We start from the raw sequence: 22,954 nt of genomic DNA, 5'->3' as shown, positions 1-22,954 counted from the left end.
GGACACCGGGGATAACTCCCCTGCCCTTCGTTGAGATAGTGCCATGGGATCTTTTATGTCCACCTGAGAGAGCAGACGGGGCCTCGGTTTAACGTCTCCTCTGAAAGACGGCTGTGTGTGGGGGCTTGCTGTGTGCAAATCGGCAGCTACGTTTCCTACATTACAACAGTGACTACACTTCAAAAAGTACTTCATTGGCTGTAAAGCGCTTTGGGATATCCGGTGGTCTTGAAAGGTGCTCTAGAAATACAAGTCTTTCTTTCAGTTAGCAAAGTGGTATAATGTGCAGCACTAAATCACGTAAGATCTCTGAAAACCATGCGCGACTTGTCATTGACTCTCTGAATACCGCTATATAGTGATAATGTCACAGCGGTTAACATTGCAATGTGAAAGTCATGAAGCATCTATAAAGCAGAGCAGGCTGACAGTCTGTGCACACAATCTGAGCGGAAACCGAGTTTATAATTGTTAGATAAAATCAAAAACATCGCTTAAGTAAGACAGCTGTCTCGGAGTAGTTTGGCATCAAAGCCTTGGGTTCCCACAGTGTTTATAAACTCATAGATACATTACAGCAGGAGGCCATTGGGCCCATCGTGCCTGTGCCGGCTCGGTGACAGAGCGATCCAATCAGTCCCGCTCCCCGCTCTTTCCCCACAGCCCGGCACATCTTTCCCCTTCCAGTATTGATGCAATTTGAAAGTTACTATTGAATCTGCTCCCACCGCCCTTTCAGGCAGCGCGTTCCCGATCACAACAACTCGCTGCGTAAACACATTCTCCCCATCTCCCCCTCTGGTTCCATCGCCGATCACCTTCAATCTGTGTCCCTCTGGTTACCGACCCTCCTGCCACTGGGAACCCCTCTATTAAATCTCCCCTTAACCTTCTCTGCGCTGAGGAGAACAACCCCAGCTTCTCCAGTCTCTCCACGTACCTGAAGCCCCCCATCCCCCGGAACCATTCCAGTAAATCCCCTCTGCACCCTCTCCAAGGCCTTGATATCCTTCCTAAAGTGCGCTGCCCAGAATTGGACACAATACTCCAGTTGGGGCCGAACCAGCGATTTGTAACTCCCTTACTTTTGTACTCTATTTATAAAGCCAAGGATATGCGTTTTAACAGCCTTCTCAAGCTGTCCTGCCAAGAATTGTTACAGACACCCCCACTCTCTCTTTCTGCAATTCCTTTAAAACTGTACCCTTTAGTTTATATTGCCTCTCATTATGTATGACTACCAAAATATATGACGACTGCTTGACATTTCCCTTAACGGTGCGACGTCACATGAACCTATCCTCCCTCACCTGCCGGGCCGGTTTGCAAAGCTTTCCTGTAGCTGGCTCCTGGAGATCCAGAGTTCTGTATATGTCGGAGTTGTGAAGCGGACATTCCTCAACATCGGGCTCAATGTGGAACAATGAGAGCTACAAACTGAGGTCAATGAAAATCACAGACAATGAGAAGACTGTGGTGCATTGTAAGGAGCGACTGTGAGGGCGAGTGAATAGCAACTGATGCACATGGCAGGGCTGCAGGTTTAACTGAAGAGAGAGGCCTGATTGCTAGAGTTTTCACTTTGGAGCTATTCACACCTCGGTGCGGGAGCAGGAACCACTTTCATATCAGGTGTGGTGGGTTTTAATGGTCGGCTTATCGTACCACCACGACTCCCGACCAGAATGGAGCTGATTGGGCAATTGCCCCGTCAATCAGGCCTGGAAACCGCACTACTGTCAGTGATTGGGGTGATGTTACGCACATCATTTGTGTCAGTAACTGTACTCCACTCACTGCACTTTGCTGGAGAAATCACCCTGCTGTACTGGGGAGACGCTGCTGCAGTTTCGGCTGTGAGTGCTGTAGTTCCTCGAGGCTCTTTTTTAAATAGACCCTGGAGACTGTTTGATGTAGTGCAGTGTTTAAATAGATTCTGTAGACTGGTGCAGTGCAGTATTTAAATAGACTCTGCAGATTGTTTGGTGCAGTGTGCTATTTAAATAGATTCCGTAGACTGTTTAGTGCAGTGTGGCGTTTAAATAAATACTGTAGACTGTTTGGTGCAATGCGCTGTTTAAATAAACACTGTAGACTGGTGTAGTGCAGTGTTTAAATAGATTCTGTAGACTGTTTGGTGCAGTGCAGTATTTAAATAGATTCTGTAGACTGTTTGGTGTGGTGTATTGTTTAAATGGACTCAAGACTGGTGCAGTGCGGTGTTTAAATAGATTATGTAGCCTGGTGTAGTGCGCTGTTTAAATAGATTCTGTAGACTGGTGCAGTGTAGTATTTGTAGACTGTTTGGTGCAGTGCGCTGTTTAAATAGACACTAGACTGTTTGGTGCAGTGCGGTGTTTAAATAGACACTGTAGACTGTTTGGTGCAGTGCACTGTTTAAATAGACACTGTAGACTGGTGTCGTGCAATGTTTAAATAGATTTTGTAGACTGTTTGGTGTCATGCATTGTTTAAATAGACTCTGTAGACTGTTTAGTGTAGTGCGCTGTTTAAATAGACTCTGTTTGCTGACCGAATGGACTTTATTCGCTGTGAGTCCTGCCGTAAGTCCCACCCAGTGAAGTCAATGAACGCTCTGGTGCTCAGTGCCACTGGCTCCTGGCGCACGAGTCACGCGCACTCAGCGACAGCCCCTGGCTCAACGTGCCGGCTTCGCTCAGGCCACAGGGTTTTCTTTCACTGGGCTCTCTCCAGTAGCTGGCTTCCGTGAATCCCAGCAAGTTTACTCTGGATCCAATATAACAGTGGCCAAAGAACGCTTCCAGATTGGAATACTGTTTCCCATTAAAGCAGGCTTTCCCATCAAAAACGGTTTGATGTTTTGTGGAAGTTTTTAATGATAAACTGATTGCTTGAAAACTCAAGCATAACATGGACATGTCCCTCATTACTAACATTGGAAAGCAGTTTCATTTCCAATTAAAGGATGGTACTTTTTTTAAAAAAATGAGGCCTTCAAGTGTACACAGATGGTCAAACTAGCATCAAACAAACCGTGCAGATGGAATGATTTAACCGCAAGTGATTGCGTACAACAGACATTTGTTTTAATGCTGTACGTCATGAGCTGTTCTCTTTCACAGGGCCCCGTAGGTTCCCGTGGAGATCGCGGTGAACCAGGAGGTGACGGTTACAAGGTAATTTATCTCTGCTGTTTCTAATTCCAAGGGTTAAGGGGCAGCTGCTCAGATGAGCAAATGGCGGCAAGTGTTGTTCCACAGGGATCGGTGCCGGGACCACTCTTGTTCACCGTCGACATGAACAAGTCCGACTCGGGGAATCGCAAATGCAATTTCAAAATTTGCGGGCGATACACCAGTTGGCGGTGTGGGGGGGTGGGGGGGTTATAGTTCAATACAGAGGCAGATTACGACAAAATACAAGAAGACAATAATAAACTTCCAGAATGGGCGTGTAATTGTCAAATTAATTTCAATATAGGTGAATGATCGGTGGTGTGTTTTGTTACAAGAATAAGGAGGGCACATAACCCTTGGATAATAAGAGGGTAAATGGGAGAGAGGAACAAAGGGACTGAGAGGTCTGGATATATCGATCACTAAAAGCAGCGACACAGATTAACAAGCCTTAAAAAAGGCAAATCCAACCACTGGGGTTAATTTGTAGAGGGATAGGATTGAAAAGCAAAGAAGTTATGCTAAACATTTATAGAACTTTGGTTAGACCGCACTTGGAGCACCGCGCACAGTTCTGGCCTCCATATTATCAAAAGGATATAGAGGCACTGGAGAAGGTGCCAAACGGATTTACTGCAATCATACCAGAACTGAGAGGTTATACCTTACAGGAAAGACTGAACAGCCTGGGGCTCTTTTCTCTAGAAAACAGACGTCTGAGGAGCGACCTGATAGAGGTTTTAAAATTATGAAGGGGTAGACATAGAAAAGATGTTTCCATTTGTGGGGGAAGTGCATAACTAGCGGCCATCAATATAAAACAGTCACTAATAAACCCAATGGGGAATTAAGGAGAAACTTCTTTACCCGGAGAGCGGTGAGAATGTGGAACTCGCTGCCACAGGGAGGGGTTGAGGCGAATAGTATCGATGCATTTAAGGGGAAGCTGGATAAACACATGAGGGAGAAAGGAATAGAAGGATATGGGGATAGGGTGAGATGGAGAGGGGTGGGAGGGGGCTGGTGTGGAGCATAAACCCCGGCACGGAGCGGTGGGGCATAAACCCCGGCACGGAGCGGTGGGGCACAAACCCCGGCACGGAGCGGTGGGGCACAAACCCCGGCACGGAGCGCTGGGGCATAAACCCCGGCACGGAGCGGTGGGGCATAAACCCCGGCACGGAGCGGTGGGGCATAAACCCCGGCACGGAGCGCTGGGGCATAAACCCCGGCACGGAGCACTGGGCCCAATGGCCTGTTCCTGGGCTGTACGTTCTGTGTAATAGTACGTAATTCTAACTGATGCTCCTCATTCTGCCTCCATGATGATGGGCGTTCATCACAGAGACTGAACAAAGCAAATTCCGTTCATTTCACTGGGATTCCAGGATTTCCACCAGCGATTTTGGGGGAACCACATTCAACATTCCAGGCCATCCATTGTTCATTAAAACCACAAAGCTTCAGCTGTGAAGCCTGATGAGGGTTTCGGTCGCATAGTGGTTATGTCACTGCACTCGTAACCCAGTAGGCCCGGACTGATCCACGACACAACAGTTCAAATCCCACCAATGGGAGCTGGGGAATTTAAATAAATCTCGAGTAAAAAGCTTATGTCACTAACGGTGACCATGAAATTACCAGATTGTCGTTAAAAACCCAACTGGTTCACTAATGTCCTTCAGGGAGGGAAATCTGCCGCCTTTACCCGGTCTGGCCTATATGTGACTCCAGACCCACAGCAATGGGTCTTAACTGCCCTCTGAAATGGCCCAGCGAGCCACTCGGATGTACATGGTGTCTCACCACCACCTTTTCAAAGGGCTCGGCCTTTTGGCTAAGATCATGTGTAGTACCGTTTCTGACCAGCCACCATGACCCCAGGGTGGTTCCTCCCTGGTCAGGAAGGTATATGCTTGCATTTTTGGAAACAGGAGGTGGGTGGGGAGGTTTGACCGATCCACCTCCACGGAGGTGTGTAGGGGACCTGACCCATCCACCTCCATGGCACGAACCTGGTATTGCAGTACTTCCAGGAACGGTGCAGTGGCTCTAGGCCTTTTGGCTAAGAGCATTGGCGCAGAGTGATCCTTGGCATGTGCAAGGTGACCTCTGGCGTTTGTGATTTGACAAAGAATTGGAACGATTGGCTACGAATTTTAAAAAAAAAAAACCACCTTTTCAAAGGGCAATTAAGGATGGACAATAAATGCTGGTCTTGCCAGTAACACACACATCCTGTGAATGAATAAAAAATGAAGGATTTGACGAGAAATATTTTTATGTTGTTTCATTTATATAAACTTAACTTCACCGAACTACAATGTATTGCCCAGATAGAGGCCTACTAATGGCTTCACCATTGTGCTTTCCAGGGTTACGCAGGTTTACCGGGACTGAGAGGGGCTGCTGGACAGCAAGGAGCGCCGGTACGGCATCTTCAAAACATCTTTCAGCACCTGGTTATAGACTTAATATCCTGGGAGTGTCGGACATGGCCGCAGTTAGCATTCGGTGCCTGGGTTAGATGGTCATGGCTTCAAGACCCACTCCAAACACTTGACCAAATAACCCAGGCCGACACTCCCAGTGCAGTACTGAGGGAGTGCTGCACTGAGGGAGTGCTGCACTGTCGGAGGGGCAGTACTGAGGGAGTGCTGCACTGTCGGAGGGGCAGTACTAAGGGAGTGCTGCACTGTCGGAGGTGCAGTACTGAGGGAGTGTGCACTGTCGGAGGGGCAGTACTGAGGGAGAGCTGCACTGTTGGAGGGGCAGTACTGAGGGAGTGCTGCAGTGTCGGAGGGGCAGTACTGAGGGAGAGCTGCACTGTCGGAGGGGCAGTACTGAGGGAGAGCTGCACTGTCGGAGGGGCAGTACTGAGGGAGTGCTGCAGTGTCGGAGGGGCAGTACAGAGGGAGTGCTGCACTGTCGGAGGGGCAGTACTGAGGGAGTGCTGCAGTGTCAGAGGGGCAGTACAGAGGGAGCGCTGCACTGTCGGAGGGGCAGTACAGAGGGAGCGCTGCACTGTCGGAGGGGCAGTACTGAGGGAGCGCTGCACTGTCTGAGGGGCACTACTGAGGGAGCGCTGCACTGTCTGAGGGGCAGTACTGAGGGAGTGCTGCACTGTCGGAGATGCCGTCTTTTAGATGACACATTAATGCGAAGCCCCATCTGCCCTCACAGGCGGACATAATAGATCCCACAGCCAATATTTTGAAGAAGAGCACGGGAGTTCTCCCTGGTGTCCGGCCCAATATTTATCCCTCAATCAACAGATTATGTGGGCATTAGTATGTTGCGGTTTGTAGAGTCTTGCTAGCATCTATTGGCTAATGCGTGTCCCTACAGAATAACAGTGTCTACACATTCATAAAAGTGCTGTGTTTACTGTAAAGAACTTTGTGAAAGGCATGGTATAAATCCAAGTACTTCTCTCTATCCTGTTAATTCATGTCAGTGTAACGTTTGCCTTTGCTCTGACCAGGGAAATCCCGGTGAATCAGGACAGAGAGGTCATAAAGGAGACAGAGGATCGAAGGTACGTACACATCACCAATATAAAGAATGGGCCTTGCTAGTTCAACTAGTGTCGAGCAACTAGTCAGGTGCTGCTAGTGTGCCGATGTGGCTCGGTGGGTAGCACTCGCGCCTTTAAGACAAAAGCACCTCCAAAACCCACGACCTCTACCCCCTAGAAGGACAAGGGCAGCAGGTGCATGGGAACACCACCACCTCCACGTTCCCCTCCCAGTCACACTCCATCCTGACTGGGAAATATATCGGCCATTCCTTCATCGTCGCTGGGTCACAATCCTGGAACTCCCTCCCTAACAGCACTGTGGGAGCACCTTCACCACGCGGACTGCAGCCGTTCAAGAAGGCGGCTCACCACCACCTTCTCAAGGGGCAGTTAGGGACGGGCAATAAATGCGAATGAATAAAAAAAAAAGGTTGCGTGTTCATTGTCCCACTCCATAAGCTTGAGCACACAAATCTCAGCTGACACTCGGAGGGGCAGCACTGAGGGAGCGCCGCATTGTCAGAGGGGCAGTACTGAGGGAGTGCTGCACTGTCGGAGGGGCAGTACTGAGGGAGCGCCGCATTGTCAGAGGGGCAGTACTGAGGGAGTGCTGCACTGTCGGAGGGGCAGTACTGAGGGAGCGCCGCACTGTCGGAGGGGCAGTACTGAGGGAGCGCCGCACTGTCGGAGGGGCAGTACTGAGGGAGCGCCGCACTGTCGGAGGGGCAGTACTGAGGGAGCGCCGCACTGTCGGAGGGGCAGTACTGAGGGAGCGCCGCACTGTCAGAGGGGCAGCACTGAGGGAGCGCCGCACTGTCGGAGGGGCAGCACTGAGGGAGCGCCGCACTGTCGGAGGGGCAGTACTGAGGGAGTGCTGCACTGTCGGAGGTGCCGTTTTTCGGATGAGACGTTAAACCGAGGCCCCGTCTGCTCTGTCAGATTGATGTAAAAGATCCCATGGCACTATTTTGAAGAAGAGCAGGGGAGTTCTCCCCGGTGTCCTGGGCCAATATTTATCCCTCAATCTACAGAACAAAAAAACAGATTGTCTGGTCATTATCACATTGCTGTCTGTGGGAGCTTGCTGTGCGCATATTGGCTGCCGCGTTTCCCACATTACAACAGTGACTGCACTCCAAAAGTACTTCATTGGCTGTAAAGTGCTTTGGAATGCCCTGAGGTTGTGAAAGGCGCTATATAAATGCAAATCTTTTTCTATTCCTTGCTCTCCCACGTTGTGCACGTTTGTTGGGGACTGGGGTGCGAGAAATCGTAGACCTGAAATTGCTCCTACTAAAGTAGCATTTTTGCCCAGAATCGCGAGGAGAATTTCTCCCCTGTATTTCCTCAAATATCCTTCTCCATTTGCGAACTGGCAGTAATTTACAGTCAATGGCAATAAAATTAGTTCCAGCCTGTTGATGCAGTTTGGCATCAGGTTTTGACTCTGCTACCCTGGGGAACGAGCACAACAACATTGTACAGACAGCGAGAGCTTACTGCACAAACATCTGGGTACTGTGGAACATCGGAACAGGAGCAGGCCATGCAGCACCTCGAGCCAGTCCTGCCTCTGTGCAATATCTTTAGAAGCGACGTATCATGTTTCGTGGATCTCAGAGGCAGACTAGCTGCGATACTTTCTACATTTATAACGGACAAAGCGAGCTGCTAACTGTTGCTCTATTGTACGTTATTGAGTTTTTGTAATGCGAGCTGTGACTGGAGAATTTCAAGAATAATAGAATCATAGAACGATACACTGCAGGAGGAGGCCATTCGGCCCATCGTGCCTGTGACAGAGCGATCCAATCAGTCCCACTCCCCCCGCTCTTTCCCCACAGCCTTGTGCATTTTTCCTTTTCAAGAATTTATCCCATTCTCTTTTTGAAAGTTACTATTGAATCTGCTCCCACCGCTCTTTCAGGCAGCGCGTTTCCGATCACAACATAGAAACATAGAAAATAGGTGCAGGAGTAGGCCATTCGGCCCTTCGAGCCTGCACCACCATTCGATAAGATCATAGCTGATCATTCCTTCAGTACCTCTTTCCTGCTTTCTCTCCATACCCGTTGATCCCTTTAGCCGTAAGGGCCACATCTAACTCCCTCTTGAATATATCCAATGAACTGGCATCAACAACTCTCTGCGGCAGGGAATTCCACAGGTTAACAACTCTCTGAGTGAAGAAGTTTCTCCTCATCTCAGTCCTAAATGACTTACCCCTTATCCTTAGACTGTGACCCCTGGTTCTGGACATCCCCAACATCGGGAAGATTCTTCCCGCATCTAACCTGTCCAGTCCCGTCAGAATCTTACATGTTTCTACGAGATCCCCTCTCATCCTTCCAAACTCCAGTGAATACAGGCCCAGTTGATCCAGTCTCTCCTCATATGTCAGTCCTGCCATCCTGGGAATCAGTCTGGTGAACCTTTGCTGCACTCCCTCAATAGCAAGAGCGTCCTTCCTCAGATTAGGAGACCAAAACTAAACACAATATTCCAGGTGAGGCCTCACTAAGGACCTGTACAACTGCAGTAAGACCTCCCTGTTCCTATACGCAACCGACCCTCCTGCCACCTCAAACAGTTTCTCCCTATCTAATCTATCAAAACACTTCCTGATGTTGAATATCGCTATTAAATCTCCTCTTCAGAACATAAGAACATAAGAATTAGGAGCAGGAGTCAGCCATTTGGCCCCTCGAGCCTGCTCCGCCATTCAATAAGATCATGGCTGATCTTTGACCTCAACTCCACTTTCCTGCACTCTCCCCATATCCCTTGATTCTCCGAGAGTCCAAAATTCTATCGACCTCAGCCTTGAATATACTCAAAGACTGAGCCTGCGTATCCCTCTGGGGTAGAGAATTCCAAAGATTCACCACCCTCTGAGTGAAGAAATTCCCCCTCATCTCTGTCCTAAATGGCCGACCCCTTATCCTGAGACTGTGACCTCTGGTTCTAGACTCCCCAGCCCGGGGGAAACACCCTCCCTGCATCTACCCAATCCAAGTCCTGTATGAATATTGTATGTTTCAATGAGATCCCCTCTCATTCTTCTAAACTCGAGAGAATATAGGCCTGGTCTACTCACTCTCTCCTCATGGGACAATCCCCCCATCCCAGGAATCAGTCTGGTGAACCTTCGTTGCACTCCCTCTATGGCAAGTGTATCCTTCCTTAGGTAAGGAGACCAAAACTGTGCACAATACTCCAGGTGTGGTCTCACCAGGGCCCTATATAAATGCAGTAAGATATCTTTACTCTTATACTCAAATCCTCTTGTAATAAAGGCCAACGATCCGTCTCTTTACCTTCTCTGCTCTATAGAGAACAAGCCTAGCTTCTCCAGTCTGTAAAGTCAGTGATATCCGTGTCCGGGCAGCAGAAGGGATTACTGCATTTGTCTTTTGGGCTCTTGTGCTTGGGAAGAGAAAGTACCCAGATTACTTTATGTCGCTTGGTCTGTTCTGAATTTGTTTTGCCAAAAAAACACTTAAACTGTAATTTTTTTTTAGTTTCAGGTTTTCAAATTGTTGTCATTGCAGAAATTGAGAGAATTGGTTGAATCTTGATTCTAAATTGTAAAATTCTTCCAACAAAATAACAGGGACGGAGCTTGATGCGTCAGCGCAATATTATAAGCATACCTGGGGTTTTGATAGATTGATTAACTGGGGAGAAAGTTTCCAGTCGCAGAATTCAAGGTTATTGGCAAAAGAACCAGAGCGGAGACGAGATTTTTAAAAATTGACACCGTGCCGCATAAGGAGAAATTAGGTCAAAAAGCTGGGTCAAAGAGGCAGGTTTTAAGGAGCGTCTTGAAGGAGGAAAGAGAGGTGGAGGGGTTTAGGCAGGGAGTTCCAGAGCTTGGGGCCCAGGCAACAGAAGGCACGGCCACCGATGGTGGAGCGATTATAGTCAGGGATGTTAAGTATGGAAGAACTCCACAAGACTGAGTACTGTGAGCTAAAAGTGATGTGACCTTAGTCTCTTTAATACAACTCCCGAGTGCCTAAGCAGCATGGCAGACAACCTTTTATACTCCCTTGCACGAGGTGTGCAGGTGACCCTTGGGTCTCCAACAGTTACGCCCCCTGGTGGCAAGTCTTACACAGTTACAATGTTTACATACATAACAAGGGATGCTCAAGAGGGCAGAATTGGAGGAGCGCAGATATCTCGGGGGGGTTGTGGGGCTGGAGGAGATTACAGAGATAGGGAGGGGCGAGGGCATGGAGGCATTTGAAAATAAAGGTGAGAATTTTGAAATCGCGGCGATGCTTAACCGGGAGCCACTGTAGGTCAGTGAGCACAGTGGGTGATGTCTCCGCAAGATCCTGCAAATCCCCCGGGAGGACAGACGCACCAACGTCAATGTTCTCGGTCAGGCCAACATCCCCAGCATCGAAGCACTGACCACACTTGACCAGCTCCACTGGCCGGGCCACATTGTCCGCATGCCCGACAGAAGACTCCCAAAGCAAGCGGTCTACTCGGAACTCCTTCACGGCAAGTGAGCCCCAGGTGGGAAGAGGAAACGTTACAGAGACACCCTCAAAGCCTCCCTGATAAAGTGCAACATCCCCACCGACACCTGGGAGTCCCTGGCCAAAGACCGCCCTAAGTGGAGGAAGTGCATCCGGGAGGGCACTGAGCACCTCGAGTCTCGTCGCTGAGAGCATGCAGAAACCAAGCGCAGGCAGCGGAAGGAGCGTGCGGCAAACCAGACTCCCCACCCACCCTTTCCCTCAACCACTGTCTGTCCCACCTGTGACAGAGACTGTGGTTCTCGTATTGGACTGTTCAGTCACCTGAGAACTCACCTTTAGAGTGGAAGCAAGTCTTCCTCGATTCCGAGGGACTGTCTATGATGATGATGGGTGAGTGGGACTGACGGAAGCTACCGGAACCTGTGCAGAAGTTTCTGAGCATAACTGTCAAACCCAAATTTAAAAACTAACGTTCACCACAACATATGGAGGATCCAAAACGAGCAGCACATCGCAAATAAAGTTTCAGTAATGTTACTGGGTTAATGTTAATGTTGTTAGGTTAATGTTACTGGGTTAATGTTACTGGGTTAATGTTACTGGGTTAATGTTAATGTTACTGGGTTAATGTTAATGTTGTTAGGTTAATGTTACTGGGTTAATGTTAATGTTGTTAGGTTAATGTTACTGGGTTAATGTTAATGGGTTAATGTTAATGTTGCTGGGGTTAATGTTACTAGGTTAATGTTAATGTTGCTGGGGTTAATGTTACTAGGTTAATGTTACTGGGTTAATGTTAATGGGTTAATGTTAATGTTGCTGGGGTTAATGTTACTGGGTTAATGTTACTGGGTTAATGTTAATGTTGCTGGGGTTAATGTTACTAGGTTAATGTTAATGTTGCTGGGGTTAATGTTACTGGGTTAATGTTAATGTTGCTGGGGTTAATGTTACTAGGTTAATGTTACTGGGTTAATGTTAATGTTGCTAGGTTAATGTTACTGGGTTAATGTTACTGTTGCTGGGGTTAATGTTACTGGGTTAATGTTAATGTTGCTGGGGTTAATGTTACTAGGTTAATGTTACTGGGTTAATGTTACTGTTGCTGGGGTTAATGTTACTAGGTTAATGTTACTAGGTTAATGTTACTGGGTTAATGTTAATGTTGCTGGGGTTAAAGTTACTAGGTTAATGTTACTAGGTTAATGTTACTAGGTTAATGTTGCTGGTGATTGTTCCAGTTTAAGAACCGCTGTCTTGAAGGACAAATAACAACTTTTACAAATAATCTCCCAGTTGGAATTTGATTTAAAATTAACGGTTCCAACAGAATTCTCTAAATCTGCTTCTTGATTGCTCATGATGGGAAGTCCTGCAGCAACAAACACATGCGCTGGAACTGCGCATACGCATCTACGTCCAGTCCATTGGCAGCAGCCGCGGCCTGTATATTTACACAGCGAGTTGTTGCGATCGGGAACGCGCTGCCTGAACGGGCAGTGGGAGTGGGACTGATTGGATCGCTCTGTCACAGAGCCGGCACAAGAACGATGGGCCGAATGGCCTCCTTCTGCATTCTATGATTCTATAAGCATGGGCGGCAAAAGAGAATATTGATTGAATTGTATACTCACTTTTTTTTTTGAACTCGAAAGTAAATATCTTGTACCAGTATTAACTCTGAGCTATCGGTGATGTTTACAGGGAGCAATGCCGGCAAAAGGATTGCGTGGTGAAGCAGGGAAGCCAGGCCTGTCGGTGAGTAGCTCTCCTTACATTTACATTCTGCCAACTTCTTTCACCCTCAAACAGCTGGGAAACATTAATCCTTTCCAGATTATGAAATAGAATTGGAGAAAAGAACGTGTAGTGAAAGAGCATTCCTTAAAATGAATCATGGTGGGTCTGGACAGTGTAGATAGGGAGAAACTGTTCCCATTGGCAGAAGGGTCGAGAACCAGAGGGCACGGATTTAAGATGGCACAAGAACCAAAGGCAGACAACTTGGAACATTTCCCATTCCTTGGGAGCCTCTTATCAACAAAAACAGACATTGATGAGGAGATACAACACCGCCTCCAGTGCGCCAGTGCAGCCTTCGGCCACCTGAGGAAAAGAGTGTTCGAAGACCAGGCCCTCAAATCTATCACCAAGCTCACGGTCTACAGGGCTGTAGTAATACCCGCCCTCCTGTTTGGCTCAGAGAGGTGGACCATGTACAGTAGACTCCTCAAGTCGCTGGAGAAATATCACCAACGATGCCTCCGCGAGATCCTACAAATCCCCTGGGAGGTCAGACGCACCAACATTAGTGTCCTCGACCAGGCCAACATCCCCAGCAGCGAAGCACTGACCACACTCAGTCAGCTCCGCTGGGCAGGCCACATTGTCCGCATGCCAGACACAAGACTCCCAAGGCTCTTTTATTGGACTGTTCAGGCACAGAAGGTCACATTCTAAGAGTGGAAGCAAGTCTTCCTCGATTCCGAGGGACTACCTATGATGATAATGATGAGGATGATTTGGGGACAATCTTTAAACCCTACCCCCCATCCCCGAATTCCATTGTCCTGGTATCTATTCCCCCGAGGGGTAGCATACAGCAGTGCACAAGGCAAAATAGTTCTCAGGCCACTTAATCCAGTTTCTGGTGACCAGGGACCACAGCAAAAAAATGCCTCCCAATTTGTCACTTATTGCTGCCAACTTGGCTTAGGAAATAGGAAATGACACATTGGTGCAGTAAGGTAATGTAACTCTGACATCACAGTCAAAGCACATTGTCAGAAGGAATAGGAGGAGCTTTACTCTGCATCCAACTGTGTTCTGCTTGACCAACAAAGCTTGATTCAGATGCTTGGTGCCTGCAATGCTTACTAGCAATATGAACCCTTGCCTTTATGAACACTGTTGAATTGTCCAACAGTGCTATCAAGTGGCACTTACTCACCGATAACCTGCTCACCGCTGCTCAGTTTGGGTTCTGCCAGAACCACTCGGCCCCAGACCTCATTACAGCCTCGGTCCAAACAGGGACACAAGAGCTGAATTCCAGAGGTGAGGTGAGAGTGACTGCCCTCAACATCAAGGCAGCATTTGACCGAGTGTGGAATCAAGGAGCCCTAGTAAAACTGAAGTCAATGGGAATCGGGGAAAACTCTCCACAGGCTGGAGTCATACCCAGCACAAAGGAAGATGGTTGTGGTGATTGGAGGTCAATCATCTCAGCCCCAGGACATCGCTGCAGGAGTTCCTCAGGACAGTGTCCTAGACCCAAACATCTTCAGCTGCTTCACCAATGACCTTCCCTCCATCACAAGGTCAGAAGTGGGGATGTTCGCTGATGATTGCACAGTGTTCAGTTCCATTCACAACTCCTCAGATAATGGAGCAGTCCGTGCCCACATGCAGCAAGTCCTGGACAACATTCAGGCTTGGGCTGATCAGTGGCAAGTAACATTCACACCACACAAGTGTCAGGCAATGACCATCTCCAACAAGCGAGAGTCTAACTACCGCCCCTTGACATTCAACGGCATTACCATCACCGAATCCCCCATCATCAACACCCTGGGGGTCACCATTGACCAGAAACTTAACTGGACCAGCCACATAAATACTGTGGCTACAAGAGCGGGTCAGAGGCTGGGTATTCTGTGGTGAGTGTCTCACCTCCTGACTCCCCAAAGCCTCCCCACCATCTACAAGGCACAAGTCAGGAGTGTGATGGAATACTCTCCACTTGCCTGGATGAGTGCAACTCCAACAACACTCGAGAAGCTCGACACCATCCAGGACAAAGCAGCCGCTTGATTGGCCCCCCATCCACCACCTCCAACACTCACTCCCTCCACCACCGGCGCCCCCTGGCTGCAGTGTGTACCATCTACAAGATGTACTGCAGCAACTCGCCAAGGCTTCTTCGGCAGCACCTCCCAAACCCACGACCACTACCACCTAGAAGGACAAGGGCAGCAGGTGCATGGGAACACCATCACCTCCACGTTCCCCTCCCAGTCACACACCATCCTGACTTGGGAAATATATCGGCCGTTCCTTCATCGTCGCTGGGTCACAATCCTGGAACTCCCTCCCTAACAGCACTGTGGGAGCACCTTCACCACACGGACTGCAGCGGTTCAAGAAGGCGGCTCACCACCACCTTCTCAAGGGGCAATTAGGGATGGGCAATAAATGCCGGCCTTGCCAGCGACGCCCACATCCCAGGAATGAATAAAATCAATAATTACTGAGCGGTTATAACTACACTGAGGAACATTGTTAAAATAAGGGTTGGACGATGAATTGCAGGGTACAAGGGGACATAAAATGAGAAAGAAAATATTTAAAAAGTGAGGAATTCAAGTCGGAAAAAAAAGGGGCATGGCGGTTTAGTGGTTGTGGTATTTGTAAGTTCAAATCCCAAACAGTAAATTGTAAAATGAAATGCAATGGGATGAGCCATCAGCAGAAGAATGTGCATGAAAGGCTGGTGGATTAGAAATTAACCAGCTAATATCCTCCAAGGAAATGAACTCGCCACGCCTGCTCATTTTGACCTACGTGACTCCAGTCCTACATTTATGGCCCAGAGGTTGCTGGAAAAATAACAACGAGTCTAACGGTGCTCGCCATTATTGACGTGTGAATCGCCCGACAATATGTGACGGGGCAGCGATACGGCGTGAGTTGCGAATGGCCGCAGGTTACTGGACAATGTGCGTCACTGCACGAAATCGGCATTTGCGCGTTAATTGCCCATTAAACTCGCCGCAGAAAGGTAGGGCTGGAACTTAACAGCGTAAGGACACTCTTAATGAGGAGCTTTGTGTTTCGTGCGGGACTGTTCAACCTCTCCGGCCCAGAAAGGGGACAATTGAAACTGTGGTGTCTCATTCCTGCAGGTAGTAAATTGTTGTAGAGATTTTAAAAACTGAAATTGCCCCTCTGGGAAAAGGCCCGTGAGCGCCTCCGGGGCACGGAGCGCGAAAAGTGATTCGCCCCGCGGTTAGCGCACGGCCGCCGTGATGTCATCAGTGTGCCGCGCTGACCCCTTACGGCCCCGCGGGACGCGAGGCCATCGTGGGACGATGTCACCGACAACTTCTCGAGGCTGAGGCGCCCCGGCCGCTCTTAAAGGGGAGGCGGAAAGCGCCACGGCCGCCATCTTTGTTCTGTCGGCCGACTTTTCAGTCAGCGCGACAATGGCGGCCGCTGCAGCGATCGGGCCGCAGCGGCCAAAACCCTCGCTGCTGGCCCAGGGGGAGCCACTGAAGGGGCTGCAGAGTTCGCAGTGTCCCCCCTTCCTCCATTTAAGTGAAGGGAAGGGATGTGGTTACGTGTCAGTGGTGACGCGGCATGTTAGCGCCGCGCTGAGAGTCGCGCCCCGCGAACCCCTCCCTCCCCCCCCCCCCGAGAACGCGCCGTTACCGTCCCACACATGGGGCTCAATTTTCCCCCAAAGCATTTTTTTTGCCGTACTTGACGAGTTATGCCCGATTTTTGGAGGCCCAAGTACGCCAAAGAAAAAAAGATTCTAAGTTGCCCCGTTGGAGTTCTTCATTTTGGCGAGGCCTAACCCGACCTTTAGTTTTGGGGGTGGAGCCTTGATCTGCGCCCAAAAGATCGGGTTGCCATGGTAACCAGGGACACAGTGTGAGCTGAGGCTGCAAAGTGAAGCATACAGCCAGCTCCCAACACATTAAAATAATTGAAAAACACATAGCACCAACTTATCCCCAACCCTGCCCGAAGGGCTTGCTGGTCTGGCCCCCATTCTCCGCCCCCATTCTCCGCCCCCATTCTCCGCCCCCATTCTCCGCCCCCATTCTCCCGGTCTAATCCCATTCTCCCGGTCTAATCCCATTCTCCCGGTCTAATCCCATTCTCTCGATCTAATCCCATTCTTGCGCAAAACATAAAAACAGATAGTAAAAGCTTTTACCGATATATAAAACGGAAAAGAGTGACTAAAGTAAATGTTGGTCCCTTAGAAGATGAGAAGGGGGATTCAATAATGGGAAATGTGGAAATGGCTGAGACTTTAAACAATTATTTTGCTTCGGTCTTCACAGTGGAAGACACAAAAACCATGCCAGAAATTGCTGGTCACAGGAATGTGGGAAGGGAGGACCTTGAGACAATCACTATCACTAGCGGGGTAGTGCTGGACAGGCTAATGGGACTCAAGGTAGACAAGTCCCCTGGTCCTGATGAAATGCATCCCAGGGTATTAAAAGAGATGGCGGAAGTTATAGCAGATGCATTCGTTATAATCTACCAAAATTCTCTAGACTCTGGGGAGGTACCAGCGGATTGGAAAGCAGCTAATGTAACGCCTCTGTTTAAAAAAGGAGGCAGACAAAAGGCAGGTAACTATAGGCCGCTTAGTTTAACATCTGTAGTGGGGAAAATGCTTGAAACTATCATTAAGGAAGAAATAGCGGGACATCTAGATAGGAATAGTGCAATCAAGCAGACACAACATGGATTCATGAAGGGGAAATCATGTTTAACTAATTTACTGTAATTCTTTGAGGATAAAACGAGCATGGTGGATAGAGGTGTACCGATGGATGTGGTGTATTTAGATTTCCAAAAGGCATTCGATAAGGTGCCACACAAAAGGTTACTGCAGAAGATAGAGGTACGCGGAGTCAGAGGAAATGTATTTGCATGGATAGATAATTGGCTGGCGAACAGAAAGCAGAGAGTCGGGATAAATGGGTCCTTTTCGGGTTGGAAATCGGTGGTTAGTGGTGTGTTACAGGGATCAGTGCTGGGACCACAACTGTTTACAATATACATAGATGACCTGGAAGAGGGGACAGAGTGTAGTGTAACAAAATTTGCAGATGACACAAAGATTAGTGGGAAAGCGGGTTGTGTAGAGGACACAGAGAGGCTGCAAAGAGGTTTAGATAGGTTAAGCGAATGGGCTAAGGTTTGGCAGATGGAATACAATGTCGGAAAGTGTGAGGTCATCCACCTTGGGGGAAAAAAAACAGTAAAAGGGAATATTATTTGAATGGGGAGAAATTACAACATGCTGCAGTGCAGAGGGACCTGGGGGTCCTTGTGCATGAATCCCAAAAAGTTAGTTTGCAGGTGCAGCAGGTAATCAGGAAGGCGAATGGAATGTTGGCCTTCATTGCGAGAGGGATGGAGTATAAAAGCAGGGAGGTCCTGCTGCAACTGTACAGGGTATTGGTGAGGCCGCACCTGGAGTACTGCGTGCAGTTTTGGTCACCTTACTTAAGGAAGGATATACTGGCTTTGGAGGGAGTACAGAGACGATTCACTAGGCTGATTCCGGAGATGAGGGGGTTACTTTATGATGATAGATTGAGTAGACTGGGTCTTTAATCTTTGGAGTTCAGAAGGATGAGGGGTGATCTTATAGAAACATTTAAAATAATGAAAGGGATAGACAAGATAGAGGCGGAGAGGTTGTTTCCATTGGTCGGGGAGACTAGAACTAGGGGGCACAGCCTCAAAATACGGGGGAGCCAATTTAAAACCGAGTTGAGAAGGAATTTCTTCTCCCAGAGGGTTGTGAGTCTGTGGAATTCTCTGCCCAAGGAAGCAGTTGAGGCTAGCTCATTGAATGTATTCAAATAACAGATAGATAGATTTTTAACCAATAAGGGAATTAAGGGTTACGGGGAGCGGGCGGGTAAGTGGAGCTGAGTCCACGGCCAGATCAGCCATGATCTTATTGAATGGCGGAGCAGGCTCGAGGGGCTAGATGGCCTACTCCTGTTCCTAATTCTTATGTTATTATCGGTCCCCATTCTCCCGGTCCAGTCCCATCCTCGGTCCCCGGACACACACACACACACACACACACACACACACACACACACACACACACACACACACACACACACACACACACACTCTCTCTCTCTCTCTCTCTCTCTCTCTCTCTCTCTGCTCATCTGCTGCGTCGATTTCCCTACCTGCGCCGATTTCCTTAACTCGAGGGAAGGTTTTTCAGGATAGTCCACATACGCTGGCCTTATCAGAACTGGAGTAACTCTCAGCTGGCCAAACTTCCCTAAATGGCCAGTAGGTGGCGCAGGTGGCTGGTTACGCCCCCTTTGGCTGAAAAAAACACTGACTTAAAAAATTCGTAACTGAGTTACACTGGTGCAAATTGATTGGGGAAACTGGGGTTTTTCAACTTAGGTCAAAAAGAGCAGCCTGCTCAAAAAAAACGGTGCAAATCACTGGGGGAAAATCGAGCCCATGGTTTTGTCCCGGACAGCCAATTCTGTGCCTTCCTGTCCCGGTGCTAAACTTTCATATCATTCAAAGTACGTGCCCCAAACCTGGCACGGGACAACTTCACCCCCTTCATTTGTAATAGATTTTTTACTCTCCTTTTCTGTCTCTTGTTCCTCCCTCTCTTAATCCAATCATGTCTTTCCCTCCCTTTATGGCCTTGATTTGACTCAAATTCGCCCTATTTCCTTCTCCGTCATTCCTCTGTTTCTTTCTCAATCCTTAAATCTCACGGGTTAAGGATTCAGACCGTTGGTCCCGTCGCTCACGGAGGCCCCAGACGCCCCATGGCCCTCGCCCCGCCATTATCAGCGCGCACTCCCGGCAAGGTTGTGGCACTAAAGGTTTCTCGAGCTGCAGGATGAGGGGAAAAGGTCAAACTCCAGCGGCACGGCCTGAGGTGTCCCATTCCGGCAAATTGTGAGCCGTTATGTCGCTGACTCTGAACACCCTCTGAAGTAGACAAGCAGGACGCTGAGCTGTAAAAACGTGTCGGCAGTAACTCGAGGAGAAATCGTAGCAGCGTCTTCTCGGGGGAACTGGGGATGGATGGATTTTTCCCAGCACGGCCCTCAACCCAAGAGCGGAACCAGCAGCGAGCCGTGCGTTATGTGGAAGGTTCCTCAGTAGCCATTCTCCTGACTTGTTTTACAGGGATTCACCGGACCAACTGGGAAAAGAGGAGCAGGGGGGTACGCAGGACTAAGAGGAAACCCAGGGAATGTCGGAAAGCCGGGATCGCCTGGAAATCGTGGCCGTCCTGTAAGTATGTTGCGTGTTTCATAGAAACATAGAAACATAGAAAATAGGTGCAGGAGTAGGCCATTCGGTCCTTCGAGCCTGCACCGCCATTCAATATGATCATGGTTGATCATGCAACCTCAGTACCCCTTTCCTGCTTTCTCTCCATACCCCTTGATCCCTTTAGCCGTAAGGGCCACATCTAACTCCCTTTTGAATATATCCAATGAACTGGCCTCAACAACTTTCTGTGGTGGAGAATTCCACAGGTTAACAATTCTCTGGGTGAAAAAGTTTCTCCTCATCTCGGTCTTAAATGGCTTACCCCTTATCCTTAGACTGTGACCCCTGGTTCTGGACTTCCCCAACATCGGGAACATTCTTCCTGCATCTAACCTGTCCAGTCCCGTCAGAATTTTATATGTTTCGATGAGATTCCCTCTCATTCTTCTAAATTCCAGTGACTATAAGCCCAGTCGATCCAGTCTTTCTTCATATATCAGTCCTACCATCCCAGGAATCAGTCTGGTGAACTTTCGCTACACTCCCTCAATAGCAAGAATGTCCTTCCTCAGATTAGGAGACCAAAACTGAACACAATATTCCAGGTGAGGCCTCACCAAGGCCCTGTACAACTGCAGTAAGACCTCCCTGCTCCTATACTCAAATCCTCTCGCTATGAAGGCCAGCATGCCATTTGCTTTCTTTACTGTCTGCTGTACCTGCATACCAACTTTCAATGACTGATGTACCATGATACCCAGGTCTCGTTGCACCTCCCCTTTTCCTAATCTGTATATCTTGAAAAGGTCAATATTTTTGGCCAGGGATTTTGTGCTGAATGAGATGTTCGGACTGAGGAGTAACCACTTCCCATCTCAAGTGTCCAGTGCCAAGGTGTAACACTTCCGGGTCAGGTGTAGCGCACATTAGATACGCGCACGCAATCTGTCCACAACATGGCCGCACCATCAACACTGCCAATTTGCCAGCAAGGTAGCTGCCACTCCTGGCTCCTACTGCACTGACACGGTTTGCCAGCATTCTCCAGTGAAAGCAGCAAATTATTTCAACGGGCTATCACTGTCAGCAGATCAGTACAGTTTGTCCTGGGATACAAATAGATGTACCAGGAAGTTGCCGGGACTGGAGGATTTTAGCTGTGAGGAAAGATTGGATAGGCTAGGGGCTGGGTCTGTTTTTCTTGGAGCAGAGGAGACTGAGGGGAGACCTGATTGAGGTGTATAAAATTATGAGGGGCCCAGATAGTGGATAGGAAGGACCTATTTCCCCAAGCAGAGGGGTCAATAACCAGGGGGCACAGATTTAAAGCACAAAGCAAAACACTGCGGAGGCTGGAATAAAAACAGAAACTGCTGGAAATCTCAGCGGGTCAGGCAGCGTCTGTGGAGAGAGAACCATAGTTAGCGTTTCAGGTCAACGTTAAATGTTTCTCTCTCCAATGGTGCTGCCTGACCCGCTGAGATTTCCAGCGTTTTCTCGATTTAAAGTAGTTGCTGTGAGAATGCTTTCTGGCTCTTTTTTTGTTGCTTTAAACGTCAGATTACACACACGCTCAGTTGCAGTAACGCAGGATCCGGTCTTTATTTAGACTTCATACCACACAAAAAACCAGTCTGAAAGTTACTGAGACATACACTTTGATCCCAGTGCATGCTCCCTGCCCTTGAGACACACTCCCCAGTTCTAGTGCCTGCTAGAATAGTGCTCACTCACATCGCTTATATAAAATCAGGTCTTTGATCTCTACATTCCATGCATACTATCAATAAATCATGGTACATCAAAAGTACACACAAATACTAACAGACGGACAATGTGAACTAAACCACCAGCCACTCAACCTCCTGAAATTGGTCTATTGCCGCACTCAACTCTTGCCATGCGTTTTATGGCTATAACACACAGGTAAGCAAATTGGCATATTCGAATATGGCTGAATGACTCTCACACCTTCTATCATCTCCTTTCCTGTGCTGTCATCCTCTGCTTTGATCCCCACACCCAATTTGTAACCCCGGTGCTCATCAGAATGAACTCTGAACTCAGCGTGTGTTATCCCACAGACGGCGCAGCGAGCGAGGTATTCGGGTAATACGGACTTTCGCTCCCACGTTTTGTCGAGGGATGAGAGGGGGTGGGGTGTGTGAGGGGGATGGTGGGGGGTCTGGAACTCACTGCCTGAAATAAGATGTATTTCTGTTGCTAAAAGGGAATTGAGAATATGGTGAAAAGCTGAATCAATGCATTCCGTCTAAAAGACAGACAGATTTGCGTTTATATAGTACCTTTCCCAACCTCAGGGCGAGGTGCCGTAACCACAGAGGTAACGGCGGAGCGGCGCAGCGCATAGCGGACAGCTCTGAGCTAAACCGCGCATCTACCCCTCGCCTGAATTTGCGCGTAAATAGTGGCAAGTGTTATTAGTCTCGCCGTTACGTTGACAGGAAAATCTGGGCCACCACATCACCAATCCCTGGAGCTCACCAGCACCCACATTGCAGAAATTCTAGTCCTCCTCTGTGGGGCTACAGCCCCTTGCGATTTAAAATAAAGTGTAACCTTACAAAAAGGGGCAAGACTGGATTAGTGTCCATCCCGCGAGTCCCTCAGAGGAGCCGTAACTGCTAAACCACCACATCCTACGCACTCTCCAGTAAGTGACACTCTCAAAACCTAAAACTCACTGGTTTCCTGACCTCTGCTGGTTCAAAAAAGCATAACCTTTTTTC

At 48.6% G+C, this 22,954-nt stretch overlaps 1 protein-coding gene and 1 pseudogene across 1 annotated transcript in view; both read left to right on the top strand.

The window, feature by feature from the left end:
- The window catches only part of LOC139268363 (collagen alpha-1(XXIV) chain), a 420,125-nt gene that overhangs the window by 339,153 nt on the left and 58,018 nt on the right, over positions 1-22,954 (top strand). Inside the window, exons 40-44 of the mRNA XM_070886436.1 lie at positions 3,105-3,158; positions 5,534-5,587; positions 6,643-6,696; positions 12,879-12,932; positions 20,115-20,222. Of these exons, the coding sequence (XP_070742537.1) occupies positions 3,105-3,158; positions 5,534-5,587; positions 6,643-6,696; positions 12,879-12,932; positions 20,115-20,222 (324 nt within the window). The remainder of the gene's footprint in view (positions 1-3,104; positions 3,159-5,533; positions 5,588-6,642; positions 6,697-12,878; positions 12,933-20,114; positions 20,223-22,954) is intronic.
- Positions 4,977-5,210, top strand: LOC139269949 (U2 spliceosomal RNA; annotated as a pseudogene).

The sequence above is a fragment of the Pristiophorus japonicus genome, chromosome 8 (genome assembly GCF_044704955.1).
Source record: "Pristiophorus japonicus isolate sPriJap1 chromosome 8, sPriJap1.hap1, whole genome shotgun sequence".
NCBI classification, from domain to species: domain Eukaryota; kingdom Metazoa; phylum Chordata; class Chondrichthyes; family Pristiophoridae; genus Pristiophorus; species Pristiophorus japonicus.
This window is presented reverse-complemented; position numbering and strand designations above follow the sequence as displayed.